The 13,849-nt window shown below is 50.8% G+C and overlaps 1 protein-coding gene across 1 annotated transcript in view; it reads left to right on the forward strand.

Moving 5' to 3' along the window:
• The first annotated feature begins 1,043 nt into the window (after window positions 1-1,043).
• TECR (trans-2,3-enoyl-CoA reductase) overlaps window positions 1,044-13,849 on the forward strand; it is a 28,199-nt gene continuing 15,393 nt past the window's right edge. The window contains exon 1 of the mRNA XM_065874122.1: window positions 1,044-1,179. Coding sequence (XP_065730194.1) covers window positions 1,165-1,179 — 15 coding nt within the window. The 5' untranslated portion in view covers window positions 1,044-1,164. The remainder of the gene's footprint in view (window positions 1,180-13,849) is intronic.

A 13,849-nucleotide genomic window follows, 5' to 3' on the forward strand; every position in this document is an offset into this window, starting at 1 on the left:
CATGACCATCAATGGAGCAAAAGCATGGCATGACCCCAAACCAGCACTGTCCAGTAGAGCTAGTGTGAGAGGCACAACCACCAGCCACATGCAAGCTGTGTTTGATTTTAAATGTTCCAACAGGCACATTAAAGAAGTAAAAAGAAACAGGGGAATTTAATTTTAATAATTATTTTAATCCAATATATCCAAAATAATATAATTTCAACGTGTAATCAACATAAAAGGTGATTAATGAGGTTTTTTTTTTTTTTTTTTTACATTTTCCTTTTCGTACTAAGTCTTTGAAATCGGTTTGTGTTTTATGTTTACAGCACATCTCAGTTTTGACTAGCCACATTTCAAGGGCTCACTAGACACATGTGGCCGGCGGTGACCATACTGGACCGTGCAGGTAGAGACAAATGTGGCCTCCGTGCCCTTCGAGTCGAGCAAGGTGGGGCGGGGGCTTGCATTGAAAAGGGAGTGAAGACAGCCCCAGAATGGTTACAGGTTGGGGGCGGTTCCAGAAGGCTTTTCACCACCCATTTCCCCTTTCCTTTCCTCCCATTCATGACAGATACGGGTCCCCTAGCCAGAAAGGCCTCTCCATCCAGGTGCCCCAGCCCATGCCTCCAACCCCCATCCCTCTCCCGTTGTTCCCCGGTATCCCCCGGGGGCCGCCCACCTCGGAATTCATCCAGTCGAGCTGCCCACCACGTGAACGCTGCCTTCTACGTCACTCAACTGCTAGCTCCCTCCCCCCCGCCTTGCAGTAACCTTCGCTTCCCTTGGTTTCCACAGCGACGCCACCAAGGGGCGGGGCAGGGGGGGGGCTCGCGGCGCCGAGGCCCCCTTTGATTGGTGGGTAGCCAAGCCCCTTCTTTCTACCGACTCCCCTCCCTCGTGCCCGCGCTCCGCCCCCTCGGTGGGTCTTGCAAGCTGATTGGCTAGCCCCGTGGCGAGAGCGGCTATTTCTCGTTCAGACCTGCCCTGCTGGGAGAGGGCGAAGTGGGCGCCCCGTGCGCTGATTGGCTGGAGGGGCGCGCGCGGCAGGGAGGAGCGGGGCGGACGCGGAGCCGCGGTTAGTCTCGCGGGGAGGTCGTGAGCGTGTGAGGTATCCCTTGCAGTGTTGCGCGCAGGTAGCTGCAGCAGCAGGAGCAGTAGCCGCCGTGTGAGGGAGCCATGAAGCACTCTGAGGTAAGAAACGAAGAAACGGGGGCCGAGCGACCGCCGCAGACCCATTTTTTTCTTCGTGAGACAACGGGAACCCCCCCTTTCTCGCCCTGTGCCGAGCCGGAAGGCGCAGGCGCAGTAGGCGCGCGTTGTGCCCCGGGGCCACTCGTAAATCGCAGTGCGCATATGCGGGGGAGGTACTTCTAATTCTGCAACCCAGGCTGTTTTGGGGTTGCCTTTTCTTGGGGTCTCTGCAGGACCTGGGAAGCTTACAGGTTCCTTGTAGCTCACCCTGCGGGATGAGTTGCAGACTTTGGCAGGCAGGGGAGGAGCGAGGGTGTGAAACCCTTGCTTCCACTCTGAGGGTGTCTTGCACAAACCTTGCACCCTGCCTTTGCTTCGGGCTTTGGAAGGGGCTTTGCAATCAGCCCAGAGAGGCTTGATCTTTGGATCCCTTCCTCGCCCGGGACGTCTCCCTGAGCGGCTTAGGCGGTGAAGGTGTAGCTCCAGTGCTGGCTCCCGCCGACGAGCAAAGCTGATCTTTGTTTTCTGTTAATATAAGAGATCATCTCAGTCAACCCCAGCGTGTCACCGAGGAGAAATCTCACACCCATAACCAGTCTTGAAGTCTAGGTCTTCTGACTCCTAACTCGGGCCTCTTTCCCTTAAAACGAAGTGTTCTGATGCACTTACCGACCTAGCTGATAATATAATGTTAATAATTTAATTAATTATTGCTGCCTTATAAGTAATATTAAATAATAAACTAATTTATTATTAAATTAATAAGGATAATTTGAAGAGTGCTTACTTTTGTGCTCGTGAGATTCTGTTACCTTGTTTTCTTATCTTCACACCCCTGTGAGGTAGGAGACTATTAATTATTCTTGTTTTTGTAGATGGAGAAACAGTCTCAGAGATGTCAGATGACTTGCTCAAAGGTTCTGAGCTAGTAAATGCAGAACAGAGAGAGAAACTCAGGACTCCAGAGTCTCAGTTGCTAACCACTATGCCATACTGGTCCCCAAATGAAAATGAGCAGGTTGAGAGGTTTCTTGGTTATTTTATTTCCCTTCCCCAATTAAAACAATTGTGGTAAAATACACATAAAATTTACCTTAACCATTTTTTTTTTTTGGCGGTACGCGGGCCTCTCACTGCTGTGGCCTCTCCCGTTGTGGAGCACAGGCTTCGGACGCGCAGGCTCAGCGGCCATGGCTCACGGGCCCAGCCGCTCCGCGGCATGTGGGATCTTCCCGGACCGAGGCACGAACCCGTGTCTCCTGCATCGGCAGGGGGACTCTCAACCACTGCGCCACCAGGGAAGCCCTACCTTAACCATTTTTAAAAGCACAGTTCAGTGGCATTAAGTACGTTCACATTGTTGTGCAGCCATCACCACCATCCATCTCCAGAACTCTGTTCTTTTCATCTTGCATAACCGAAACTCTGTACTCGTTAAACACTAACCCCCCTTCTCTTCTCTGCCCAGCCTCTGGCAACTGTCTACTTTCTGCCTCTGTGAATTTGATCATGTTAGGTGGCTCATGTAAGTACAAGGAGAGATTTCTTGTTTTTATTCACCAGTGGAATATCACTGTTTCTGCCCACCCCCATTACTACTACTACTACTACTACTACTATTATTATTATTACTTTTGGCGGTAATTTACCCAGAATATTTTGAAACCTTTAACCCAGAAGTCCTTAGTCATTTTTGACATGGCTCAGAAATGAGGAGGTAGGATTCAATAATCTCATGCTTCATTCAACTTTATGATTATAGATTGAAGTTCTTCTAACAAAGTTCTCCTAATACAGTTTTCCCTCTCGAAACCTCTGTGCAACCCTGGAGAAAGAGGCACATTCACTTTGAAAGATGCAGGATGGAAGATACGTGTGGTCTCTTACAAAATGGAGTTAGTTTTGCTAGTTGGCAGGCAGATAAAGTAGGCCCCAGAGGACCCTTGGGGTGGGCACTTTTGTTCCGGGAAGCTGGGCACAGCCTGAGGCCCATGGCTTGGACTGGAGGACATGCTCTACTTTACTCAAACCCTTTCCCTCCCAGAAGGAGGGAGGGGCTTCAAACCCACTGTTTAAAATGACCTTGGAGAAAGAAAAGAAAATTGTTAATTTGCTGTGTTCTCTGTTACCATTCTCTGCTAACATTTGCCCAGTAAGCACTGAGGTCATAGCTACAGAGTTTCCGTACAGGAGGAGCAGTTGTCTCCCAGCCCAGTTTGCACAGCGCGCCAATCAGCTTTTTTTGTTTTTTTAAATTATTATTGGGGTATAGTTGTTTTACAATGTTGTGTTAAGGCCGATCAGCGCTGGATGTTTGTTGCAGACTAATAAAAATGGCAGAGATTCTTTCCCTCACATTTAACAGTTTGAGAAAAGGTGTCAATTATCCATAGCAAAGAATGTATTTCTGTCAGGGACTAAGTCCATCCTTCCACCCCCAAGCGACCCCCTATCCACTGAGTGATTAACACCCACCAGAAAGACCTTTTTGACTCTGAGAGAGACCTTGGAGACTATGACTTGTAATTTACAAGCGATAGAGATGGTGCTCAGAAAGGTGCAGGACTTGCTCAGTGACACAGTGAGTTAGTGAGGGTTGATATCTGATGTTTTTGGCAGGTAGGGTTCCAGCTGGCAGGGAGATTTGCTGCTGCTGTGATGACAGTTTGCTGACACTGCCATTCTCCCTTCTATGGTCTTGAGAGGGTGATGTGTCCCTTCAGTGGCCTAATTGAGACAAAGCAGGTAGGACAGGTGACTCTCGGGCTTCGGCTGAAGCAGTTCCTCGGAAGGCAGAGCAGGCCTTGGGATTGTCTTGGGATCAGAGCAACGTCGATAAGGGAACTGCTTATCTGAGGCTATAGGATTTTTTTTTTTTTTAATTTTGTTTTGCCATTGCAGATGAGAGGTCAAAGTAATGATCCCAGTAGCAGCTCAAAAATAGTTGCTATATCTTGTGAGTCTGTTAATTCCTGGAATGATCAGTCCCTCTCAGCCTTCTTGGGCCCAGGTCGCTGCCCATTTCCCACAGCTGGGTTCCCGGAGGCAAGGCAGCCTCATCCTCGCGGGGTCCTCACTGCCCCATTTAGGATCTTCCACCCCCTCCCCCCAAAAAAAGGGTAGCTCTATTGGTTCTCATCTTGTGAATAATCCTCGACCAATACGGTTCTTGCTTCAGTTTTCTCCACAGGAGTAAGTGCGAAAGTTCTGGAAGCAAGAGTTCTGGTCAAGAGGCAATTGTTTAGAGCCGGAAAACTGGGTGGAAGGTGAAAATTAAGGAGAACGTAGACTCCTGTGTAACGGTGCCATAGGTGCATGGGCTTCGGACAGGCCTGGCTCTGCCACTCACTAAATAATTGTGACCCAGCGCGGGTTTATTAATCTCTCTGAGCTCCTTGGAGCAAAATCTGTTTAATTGTGACAGCAAAGGCCAGCAATAAAGAACATTATGAAATTGCTGGAAATATATCCTCAAGGGGTATGCATAAAAGGAGAGGTGCTACGTGTAGCTCTGGTTCATTTATTTTAACTGTTGTGCACAATTCCATCATATGAAAAACAATCTAGTTTGATTTCCTGGTCCTTTAATAAATCTCCGAACATCCTGTAGAGTGGAAAAACAAATAGCAGAAGATTTTATAAATTTAAAAAACATGCCAGATGAGACTTATGTGTGTTGTTTATGGACGTATACCTAATTAAAGGATAAATTGTAATATGAGATGAGAAATGTATGGGAATTACACAGTAGTTGGAGGAACCGTTGCTTGGGTAGAGATGGAGGGGGAGGAAAAGGCATAGGGAAGGTTTCAGCTATTTTTTTTTTTTAAGGGAATCTGATGTAAATAGAGTAAAATATAAATATCTGTTTAACCTGGGAGGTGGCATCCTAAGTGTCTGTTGTTTCCTGTACTTTTTTCTTCTGAATTCTTGTGTCCTTCTGAAGTAAAAGGTGAGGGATAATTTGGGTTCTTTTGGCCATCAAGCGCTGTTTTAATATGCTGGTCTCTGACTTTTGCACTTAAATTTGGTGCCTGTTTGCAGGAAAGTGTTGTGCTCTGAGATGGGGCTTGTTTGATCTCTCACTCACAGCTTTCTGCAGGCTGCATCCAGCAGGCCTTCAGAAAACGCTTTTGGGATTGATTTTGCGTTTGCAGGCAGGATGGGAACCCAGTTATGATCCCCCTCTTTCTTCTGGGTTACTTTTTGTGGCTGGATAATAATATCAGCGACAGGGCGCACTTCTCATGTCCTTCCAAAAACCCTGAGAGATGGGTACTCCTTGTCTCTTCGTTTTGTGGGTAAAGAACCAGAGGCTCAGAATGGTGAAGGAACTTGTCCAAGATTACAGCATAGTGGAGACAGGATCCAGACCCAGGTCTGTCTGATTCCTCATCCGTAGAAGAGCCAGAGCCGCGGCATCGTTGGTGATGCTGGCAGTGCTGGTAATAACAGCGACCAGAGTTTATTGAGTCCTGTGGAACACCTGATCCGGTGGGCACCAGTGTTAACTTCTACTTTACAGGTAAGGAAACTGAGGCTCAGAGAAGTCGGTTAAGTTGCTCAAGGTCACAGAGCCAGGAAGCAGTGGAGCTGGGCCTTGGCCTCCGGTTTGCCTGACTCCATTGGCGGGGCCTGGGTGGAGGAGGTGGGCGGGAGAAGCTGAGTGCTGGGTGTGGCTGGGCGGGTGCAGGGCAGGGCAGCTGTTAGAGCCCACTGGTGGGGCACTGGGGTGCGGACGGGGAACCCTGAGCCTAGCGGAGCCTCTTGAATAACTGGTTCCTGAGGAGTGAAAAAGGTGGAGGGTTGACAGCCCTGCCTGGCGGGGTGGGGACTGTGCTCCCCAAAGACTACCTGTCTTGTTAACGCAGTTGAGTTTGTTTGGGAAACCCTGTACTTTCACTGACAGTCTTGGCTGGATGAGGATGAGAAGAGCCCGAGACCTTGGGCTGGTTGGTCAAGTTCAGGTGAGGTCTTAACGCCCTCTTGCTCATCTCGACGGTGGCAGCTGAGGCTGTTTTAATAACCTGGGCACAGCCAGAGCATCACGATGGAAGCCACCACTGATACAGTGCTCACTCTAAGTGCTTTTCATCAATTAACTCATGTACCCCTCACAGTAAACGTATGAAGTTGGTACTATTCTTATCCCTATTTTTTAAAAAATTTTAAATTTATTTTTGGCTGCATTGGGTCTTCGTTGCTGCGCGCGGGCTTTCTCTAGTTGCGGCGAGCGGGGGCTGCTCTTCGTTTCGGCGCGCGGGCTTCTCATTGCGGTGGCTTCTCTTGTTGCGGGGCACGGGCTCTAGGCACGCGGGCTCAGTAGTCGTGGCTCGCAGGCTCTAGAGCGCAGGCTTCGGTAGTTGTGGCGCACAGGCTTAGTTGCTCCCTGGCATGTGGGATCTTCCCAGACCAGGGATCGAACCGGTGTCCCCTGCATTGGCAGGCGGATTCTTAACCACTGCACCACCAGGGAAAGTCCTCTTATCCCTATTTGACAGATGGGGAAACCAGGGCCCAGAGGAGCGAAGAGATGTACCCCAGGTCACACAGCTAGTGAGCGGCAGAGCCTGGGTTCTACTAGATTCAAAGTGGGCTTCACTGTGGGTTGGCCCAGGCATTCATGCCCTGAGGAAGGAATGATGTGTGGCCGAGTGGCCGTGGCCTTTGCAAGCCACTGGGTCTGCTCTCGGGACAGTTTCTTAACTGTCTCGGGACAGTTCAGTTTTCTCATCCATGAAGCCAGGATAAAGACACCTGTCTCGGAGGGCCACTGAGGAGAGTGAAGTGCCCATCACACTTCCTGGCCCATAGTCAAGGTATAAATCATTAGGCGGATAAGGATAAATGGTTAGGTGGATAAATTCAGATCTGCATCAGTGATGCCACCTGAAATGCTTTCTGCATGTGTCCTTTTTTTTTTTAATTTTTAAAATTAATTTATTTTATTTTTGGCTGCGTTGGATCTTCATTGCTGCATGCGGGCTTCCTCTAATTGGGGCTACTCTTTGTTGCGGTGCGTGGGCTTCTCATTGTGGTGGCTTCTCTTGTTGCAGAACACGGGCTCTAGGCGCATGGGCTTCGGTAGTTGTGGAGCACAGGCTCAGTAGTTGTAGCTCACGGGCTCTAGAGCATAGGCTCAGTAGTTGTGGTGCATGGGCTTATTTGCTCCGCGGCATGTGGGATCTTCTTGGACCAGGGCTCAAACCCGTGTCCTGTGCATTGGCAGGTGGATTCTTAACCCCTGAGCCACCAGGGAAGCCCTGCATGTGGCCTGTTTTGAACGCATCATGACTTGTCAGTGAACAAGGCCCATGGAGATGGATTCTTGCTAAACAGTATGCCCAGAAGATGGAGGAAGAAGCCCAGATGCCAAAGATCCTTTCTGATATAACATCACGTACACTAAAGTCACATTTTGGGATGATCTGCTCCGTCCTCCTCTATGGGATGACCCTCAGTGAGGTCAAAGCCCAGTCAGAACCTTTTTCTTTTTTGTATTTTGGCTGTGCTGTGCAGCACGTGGGATGGTTCCTCAACCAGAGATTGAACCCGGGCCTCCGCAGTGAGAGTGCCGAATCCTAATCGCTAGGCCACCAGGGAACTCCCCAGAACCCACTTTTTTTTTTTTTTTTTTTTTTTTTTTTTTTTTTTTTGCGGTACGCGGGCCTCTCACTGTTGTGGCCTCTCCCGTTGCGGAGCACAGGCTCCGGACGCGCAGGCTCAGCGGCCATGGCCCACGGGCCCAGCCGCTCCGCGGCATGTGGGATCTTCCCGGACCGGGGCACGAACCCGTGTCCCCTGCATCGGCAGGCGGACTCTCAACCACTGCGCCACCAGGGAAGCCCCAGAACCCACTTTTTAACTTTTGTGACAACCATTCCAAGAGGCAGGTGCTCACAGTGGGCCTGGTCTTCTGATGCCTGTCACAGCCTTCGTACTCACAAGTGCACCACTTCTGTTCTTGCCCCTCCTGGCTGTGTTCCCCACCCAGCAGCAGCCAGAGGGGTCTCTCGCGTGTAGCGGGGAGGATCATAGCGCTCCCCGCCTGAAAACACTCCCCTCAGAGTCTTCTGGTCCTCCTCTACCCCCTGCTCTGCTCACTCATTGCTGTACTGCTTTTGTCTCAAACATCTACATCCACATCCCTGCCCTGTGCATAGGCTCTTCCCTCAGCCAGAAATGATCTTCCCTCTGTTTTTTCCCATGCCTGCTCCCTTCTTGTTTTTTTGTCTTTTAAAAAAAATATATTTATTTATTTATTATTTTTGGCTGCACTGGGTCTTATTTGTGGCACGTGGGATCTTTCATTGCGGTGCGCGGGCTCTTCATTGCAGTGAGAGTGCTTCTCTCTAGTTGTGGCACATGGGCTCCAGAGTGTGCGGGCTCAGTAGTTGCGGCGTGCGGGCTTAGTTGTCCCGTGGCATGCGGGATCTTAGTTCCCTGACCAAGGATCGAACCCGCGCCCCCTGCATTGGAAGGCGTATTCTCAACCACTGGACCACAAGGGACGTCCCTGCTCCCTTCTTGTTATTGAGAGCCCAGCTTCAGCGTCTTTCAGAGAGGCCTTCCCTGACCATCCTGTCTGGAGTGTGACCCCTGCACTCTGTTCCTCTCCTCTGGCCCTCCTTGGGCTGTGGTTGTGTTTTCATTTGGGAACTTGATAGTCTTTCTACCCCGACAGATTCGGAGCTCCCTGAGGGCAGGGGCTCTTGGTGTCTTGTTCCTGCAGCTTCCGAATGGGTAGATGAATGCGTCTTCTCTCTGCGGTCAGGCTCACAGGGGGTAGTAGAAGGGTGAGTGGGGGCCTGCTGCAGGCACCTGGGTGAGTCCAGTGTTGCATGTGTTGGGCTCAGGTGGCCCCGTGCAACCTGTCCTTAGTGGTCCCAACCTAGGGAAGTTGGCTTTACGGGGTGGTCGTAAGCCCTGGGTCCACCCTGGCCACAAGTGTCTTGTTCCCTGTTGTCCCCCTCCTTCTGGAACCTGGGCATGCTGAGATGGGAGCTTCCAAGACTGCACGTGGGCCTGCCCGTCATTGTTGCACAGGTCGCTAGCAGGTTCTGCTGGTCTGGACACTCTTCCGTGGTGGACTCTGCTCACCTGTTTTCCGGTCCATCGTCTATTTATTAGTTCATTCCTTCCAACATATATATATATATATATTTTTTCCTCTATACCTGTCATACGCCAGGAATACTGGGCTGAACGAACCACAGCCTCTCCCCTCAGGGTGTCTTCATCTAAGCTGAGGCCTGAAAGAGGAGGTCATCTGGGAAGGGATGAGAACAGCTTGTGCAGAGGCCTGGAGGCCAGACTCCGTGGTTGTCCCACGTCTAGAGATGAGGCTGGCCAGGCAAGCCTTTGTAGACACCCAGACACCTGTGGACTTTGTCCCAACGGTGATGGACGTTTCTTTTTCCTGTTGATTTTACCTTAAAGTTTAACTTTCAGAGGGCAGTTTATTGCTAAGTCCTTGGGGGGGGCCCCTCCCACTACGGTGTGTGTTATGTAAACATGAGGGAGAGTTCTCATTACGGACAAGGGCGCTGTGGGTGGTGTTGGGGCTCACCCACCCCCCACGCCCAGTCCCGCGGTTACTTAGAGATGGGCCACGAGCGTCTCCCAGCCATCTGGGGGATAAAGGGCCTCTCAGTAGCTTGTGGGGATTGGCAGGCTGGCACAGCCCTGTCCCTGCTCGAACCAGGCTCTTATGTAAGCAGAAGTCATGGGCCATTCAGGCAGCCCGGGAGACTGCAGGGTTTGTGCCATCTCCCAGGGCCTTCTGAATTCTTTTTTTTCCTTCTTTAGAAGGACCAGGGAGCACTGGCTGGGGACAATGCCGGTTGTGTGGGAACTGGGCCTGAGGGAACGGTGCCTGTCCTCAGGGTGGGAGTGGATCTCTCAAGTTGGCGGGGAGGGCAGTTTAACCCTAGCATTTGGGGCTTTATAGAGCAGCAGGAAGCAGGCTGAACTTGAGGGGGTCCAAGAGCTGCAGCTTGCAGTCTTGTGAGGAGAAGCTGTCTCCCAGGACACCTCAAGAAGCTAACTCAGAAGGAGAAGGGTGGGTTGGGGGAGTTGCCGAATTGACGCTTCTCTGGAGGTGGGGTTGAGGGAGCATGTCTTTTTGTGCGTGAGGGTAATAGCAGAATTCTTGGGGAGATAATGTAGAGTCTGAAACAGTGTATTGTTGAATCCTCTCCACTGCAGAGAATCAAGTCTCATGGAATCTCCTGGCTGGAGGTGGGATCCACAGAGGACGGGCTGGGGTTGAGGCCGGGGAAATCCCAGTGCTGGGACAGTTTCTGGAGAGGTGGCTGTCCTCGTCCTGTCAGCGAATCCCATCATTCAGGTCTCAGCTCGAATGTCACCTCCTCTGAAGGGCTCCCTCTGACCCACCCAGGCCACACTTGTCAGCCCTCCTGTTTCGGTTCTCTGCGTAGCACTTAGCGCCTTCTGATAGCTGTTTGTGTGAGGTTCTCCTCCGTCACCCTGACGTGGATCTAGTGATTGTGTGTTTGCCTGTTAAGAGACCTACACATACAGGCAGGGCGGGCTCGCGCAGTTAATTAGGCACATCGTCCATGCCCGCACAACAGGCACCGCAACCCAACGAGCAGGAGGGTCCCAGGAGGGTGCCTCACGCTTTTGGGGTGCCTGGCCGTTCCCTGGAGCCCATGGGTTTGGCCGTGAGCATGTGTAGCTCTGGTGCGTTAGTGTGGGCTTCTGCTCATCTTTCGGTACTTTGGAATTTGGCCATTCCCCCCCCCCCCCCATTTTTGACCCAGAGTTACTTGAACTCTGAGTTTTCATGTAAGGATGAGATGGGGATCCTGTAGGAAGCGCCGACCGCGACCGACAGGCCCCAGTACTATCTCCTGCCAGGCTCATCCAGGCGCCGTCTGAGAAGCGGGCCCGGGAACTGTGTACATTCTGAACACCACATCCTGGCTCACCTGGGGCCCCTGGATGGCACCATTTCCAGTCTCTCCAGCTGGGCCTGGAAACCTGCACCATCCGGGAGAAAGCATGGGGAAGGGTGTCTTTGTGAAGATGCCGGGACTCATTTCCCCTTACTTCACTTCCCTGTCTCTTGCCAGAGCCAGTAGAGCTGAGCGAGCTGAGACCTGTGGGGCTGGGAGAGGCTCGGAGGGCCTTGGCCTGTGGAGACAACCAAGGTGCCTCCTGCACTCCTCTCTCAACAGCTGCAGCGGAGTATTTTCTCTTAAACTACCTTACCCTTCATAGACGCGGCTAGGCCTGTTAAATATTCCAGAAACCCTGCCTTCCTCTGCCAAAATCCTCTTTCACTTGTTACTACTCTCCTCTCTTTGTCCCAAGACGTGCATGCGTTTTTTTTCCCTTTGGCGTTTTCATGTTCCTTAAGTTGGGATACATCTTACGATTTGTGTCTACCTATTTATTTAAAATTTATTTATTTTTGTCTGCATTGGGTCTTCGTTGCTGCGCGCGGGCTTTCTCTAGTGGCCGTGAGCGGGGGCTACTCTTTGTTGCGGTGCGCGGGTTTCTCATTGTGGTGGCTTCTCTTGTTGCGGAACAAGGGCTCTAGTCACGTGGGCTTCAGTAGTTGCGACACGTGGGCTCAGTAGTTGTGGCTCACGAGCTCAGACTCAGTAGTTGTGGTACACGGGCTTAGTTTCTCCGCGGCATGTGGGATCTTCCCAGACCAGGGATTGAACCCGTGTCCCCTGCATTGGTGGGCAGATTCTTAACCACTGCACCACCAGAGAAGTCCCTCTACCTATTTATTTTATGTTGACATATGTGTCGTCCCCCCCCACCCACAAATGGCAGCTTGTTTTGAATCAGTGGCACTTTAGATATAGGAATTAGGGTGTCTTTTTCACTGCTTGCCACCTGCATGCTCTAATCAAAGCCATCAGGGTCTCAGGCCTGCCGTCTCTGCTTCCATGTTTGTCCTCAGTAGCGAGAGGGCTCCTTCTCAAACCAGACCAGGTTGTGGCACTCCAGCAACTTCCCATCACTGGACGCTCAAACCCAAAGTACTTGTCTTGGCCTCCACTCCAGCTTCCTCCACAGCTGCGTGCCCTCAAGTACGCTGTACTCCAGTCTTTTGATGTTCCTGAGCCCTGCCAAGCTCTGTGCTGCCTCAGGCCTTTTGCACTTTCCTCGGGGAGCCTCATGCTGGCTCAAATCGCATTTCCTTAGAGAGGCCTTTCCTGACCACCTCCTGTGGCCCTCTGGGCTCCCTGCCCAGCTCTTTTCTTCCAGCAACTGGTACACCCTGACCTCATGTTACATAACAGATTCTTTGCTTATGTTCCCCTTGAGTGTGAGCAGGCCCAGTCGGCGGGGGGGCGGGGGGGGGCTTGGCTATTGTATCCCAGCACCTGGATCACCGCCCAGCATGCTACTGTCACACCTAGGTCTTTCTGTTCATCATCGAGCCCAGCCCCTAGCACAGGTCTGGCATATCAAGGGCTCGGTTTGCTCAGCAGAGGAAGAACAGGAACTTCTCAGTCAGCAGAAAAGGCTCTTGGGGGGTTCCAGATGACCTCCACATGTGGTTGAGTCCTTTGCAGGTCTCTGTGTAGCAAGCACGTCCTAGCTCTCCTTGGGCACCGGACACTGTTTCCAGGGCTCTGTGAGTTCCCTGGCCTGGGCCTGGCGTTTCCGAGGAGCATAGGGAACAGGATTGCCCTGCAGTAGGTGGCCGCAGCCATCCTTGGGTAGAGCCCTCTGGCTCATGTACTAGAAGGTCTGATGGGCTTGCTCAGAGCTCCTCTGGGCCATGTAGAGCCTTGGAAGACAGGTGGCGCCTGGGCCTGAGACTGGACTGGGAGGTGGGGTCTGGGCCTCCCACCCTGACTGGGTAATGCCTGCCACGCTGTATGCTCTTGGGGACCTGCATGGGGGTGAGCAAGTAAGTAACACCAGGCCTTGGGGACCAGGTCCTGTTGCCAGTCCCTGGGACCAGGTCCCAAGTCACTGCTTTCAGAAAAACAGTGGAGTGGTGCCTAATGGGCTTGTCAGCTGGAAGATCCTTACAGATATTTTTGATACTAGATCACTGTGAGACTTTGGGCCAGTAACTGGGAAGGAGTTCCCAAAATTGGGATTTTTTTTTTTTTTGCTTTAACAAAACTCTGTCCATTCTCATCTGCTTATTTATGTGAACTGGGTTTCTTAGTGTTTACTTTAAAAAAAAGAAAATAAAGAAATGTCAGAATAAAAGCTGTAGCTCATTCTAGCAATAAGAAATATTCACCTTAGCTACATGAACTAATTGCGAAAAAGGGTGCCTCCATCCCACCGAGAGAGGCAGTGCCAATAACTTACTGTTTATGGTTAATGTTTAGTAACAGTTGTTGATGATTTATGTTTATGATGTATGTTTGGCAGATATTGTAATGATAACTCATCCTGAAGGATGTTCTCTTTACACGTAGAGCCTTAGGTCCTGAAAATGTTTTTAAGAAATTTAATTTCAATTTGAGGAATAGGTAGGATGCTCAGTAATAACCTTCAATCACAAGCGTGTATTTGGATACAATTCCATGGGGGAGGGGAAGAGGAACAGAATTCAACTTCAAGGCAAAAAAGCAGCAAATATTAAAGAGCTTGTTTATAGCTTTTTCCTTTTAAAGGAAATGATGGTAGGTATGATATTACTCAAGTATTTAGACTCTGG

The sequence above is a fragment of the Phocoena phocoena genome, chromosome 3 (genome assembly GCF_963924675.1).
Source record: "Phocoena phocoena chromosome 3, mPhoPho1.1, whole genome shotgun sequence".
Taxonomy (NCBI): domain Eukaryota; kingdom Metazoa; phylum Chordata; class Mammalia; order Artiodactyla; family Phocoenidae; genus Phocoena; species Phocoena phocoena.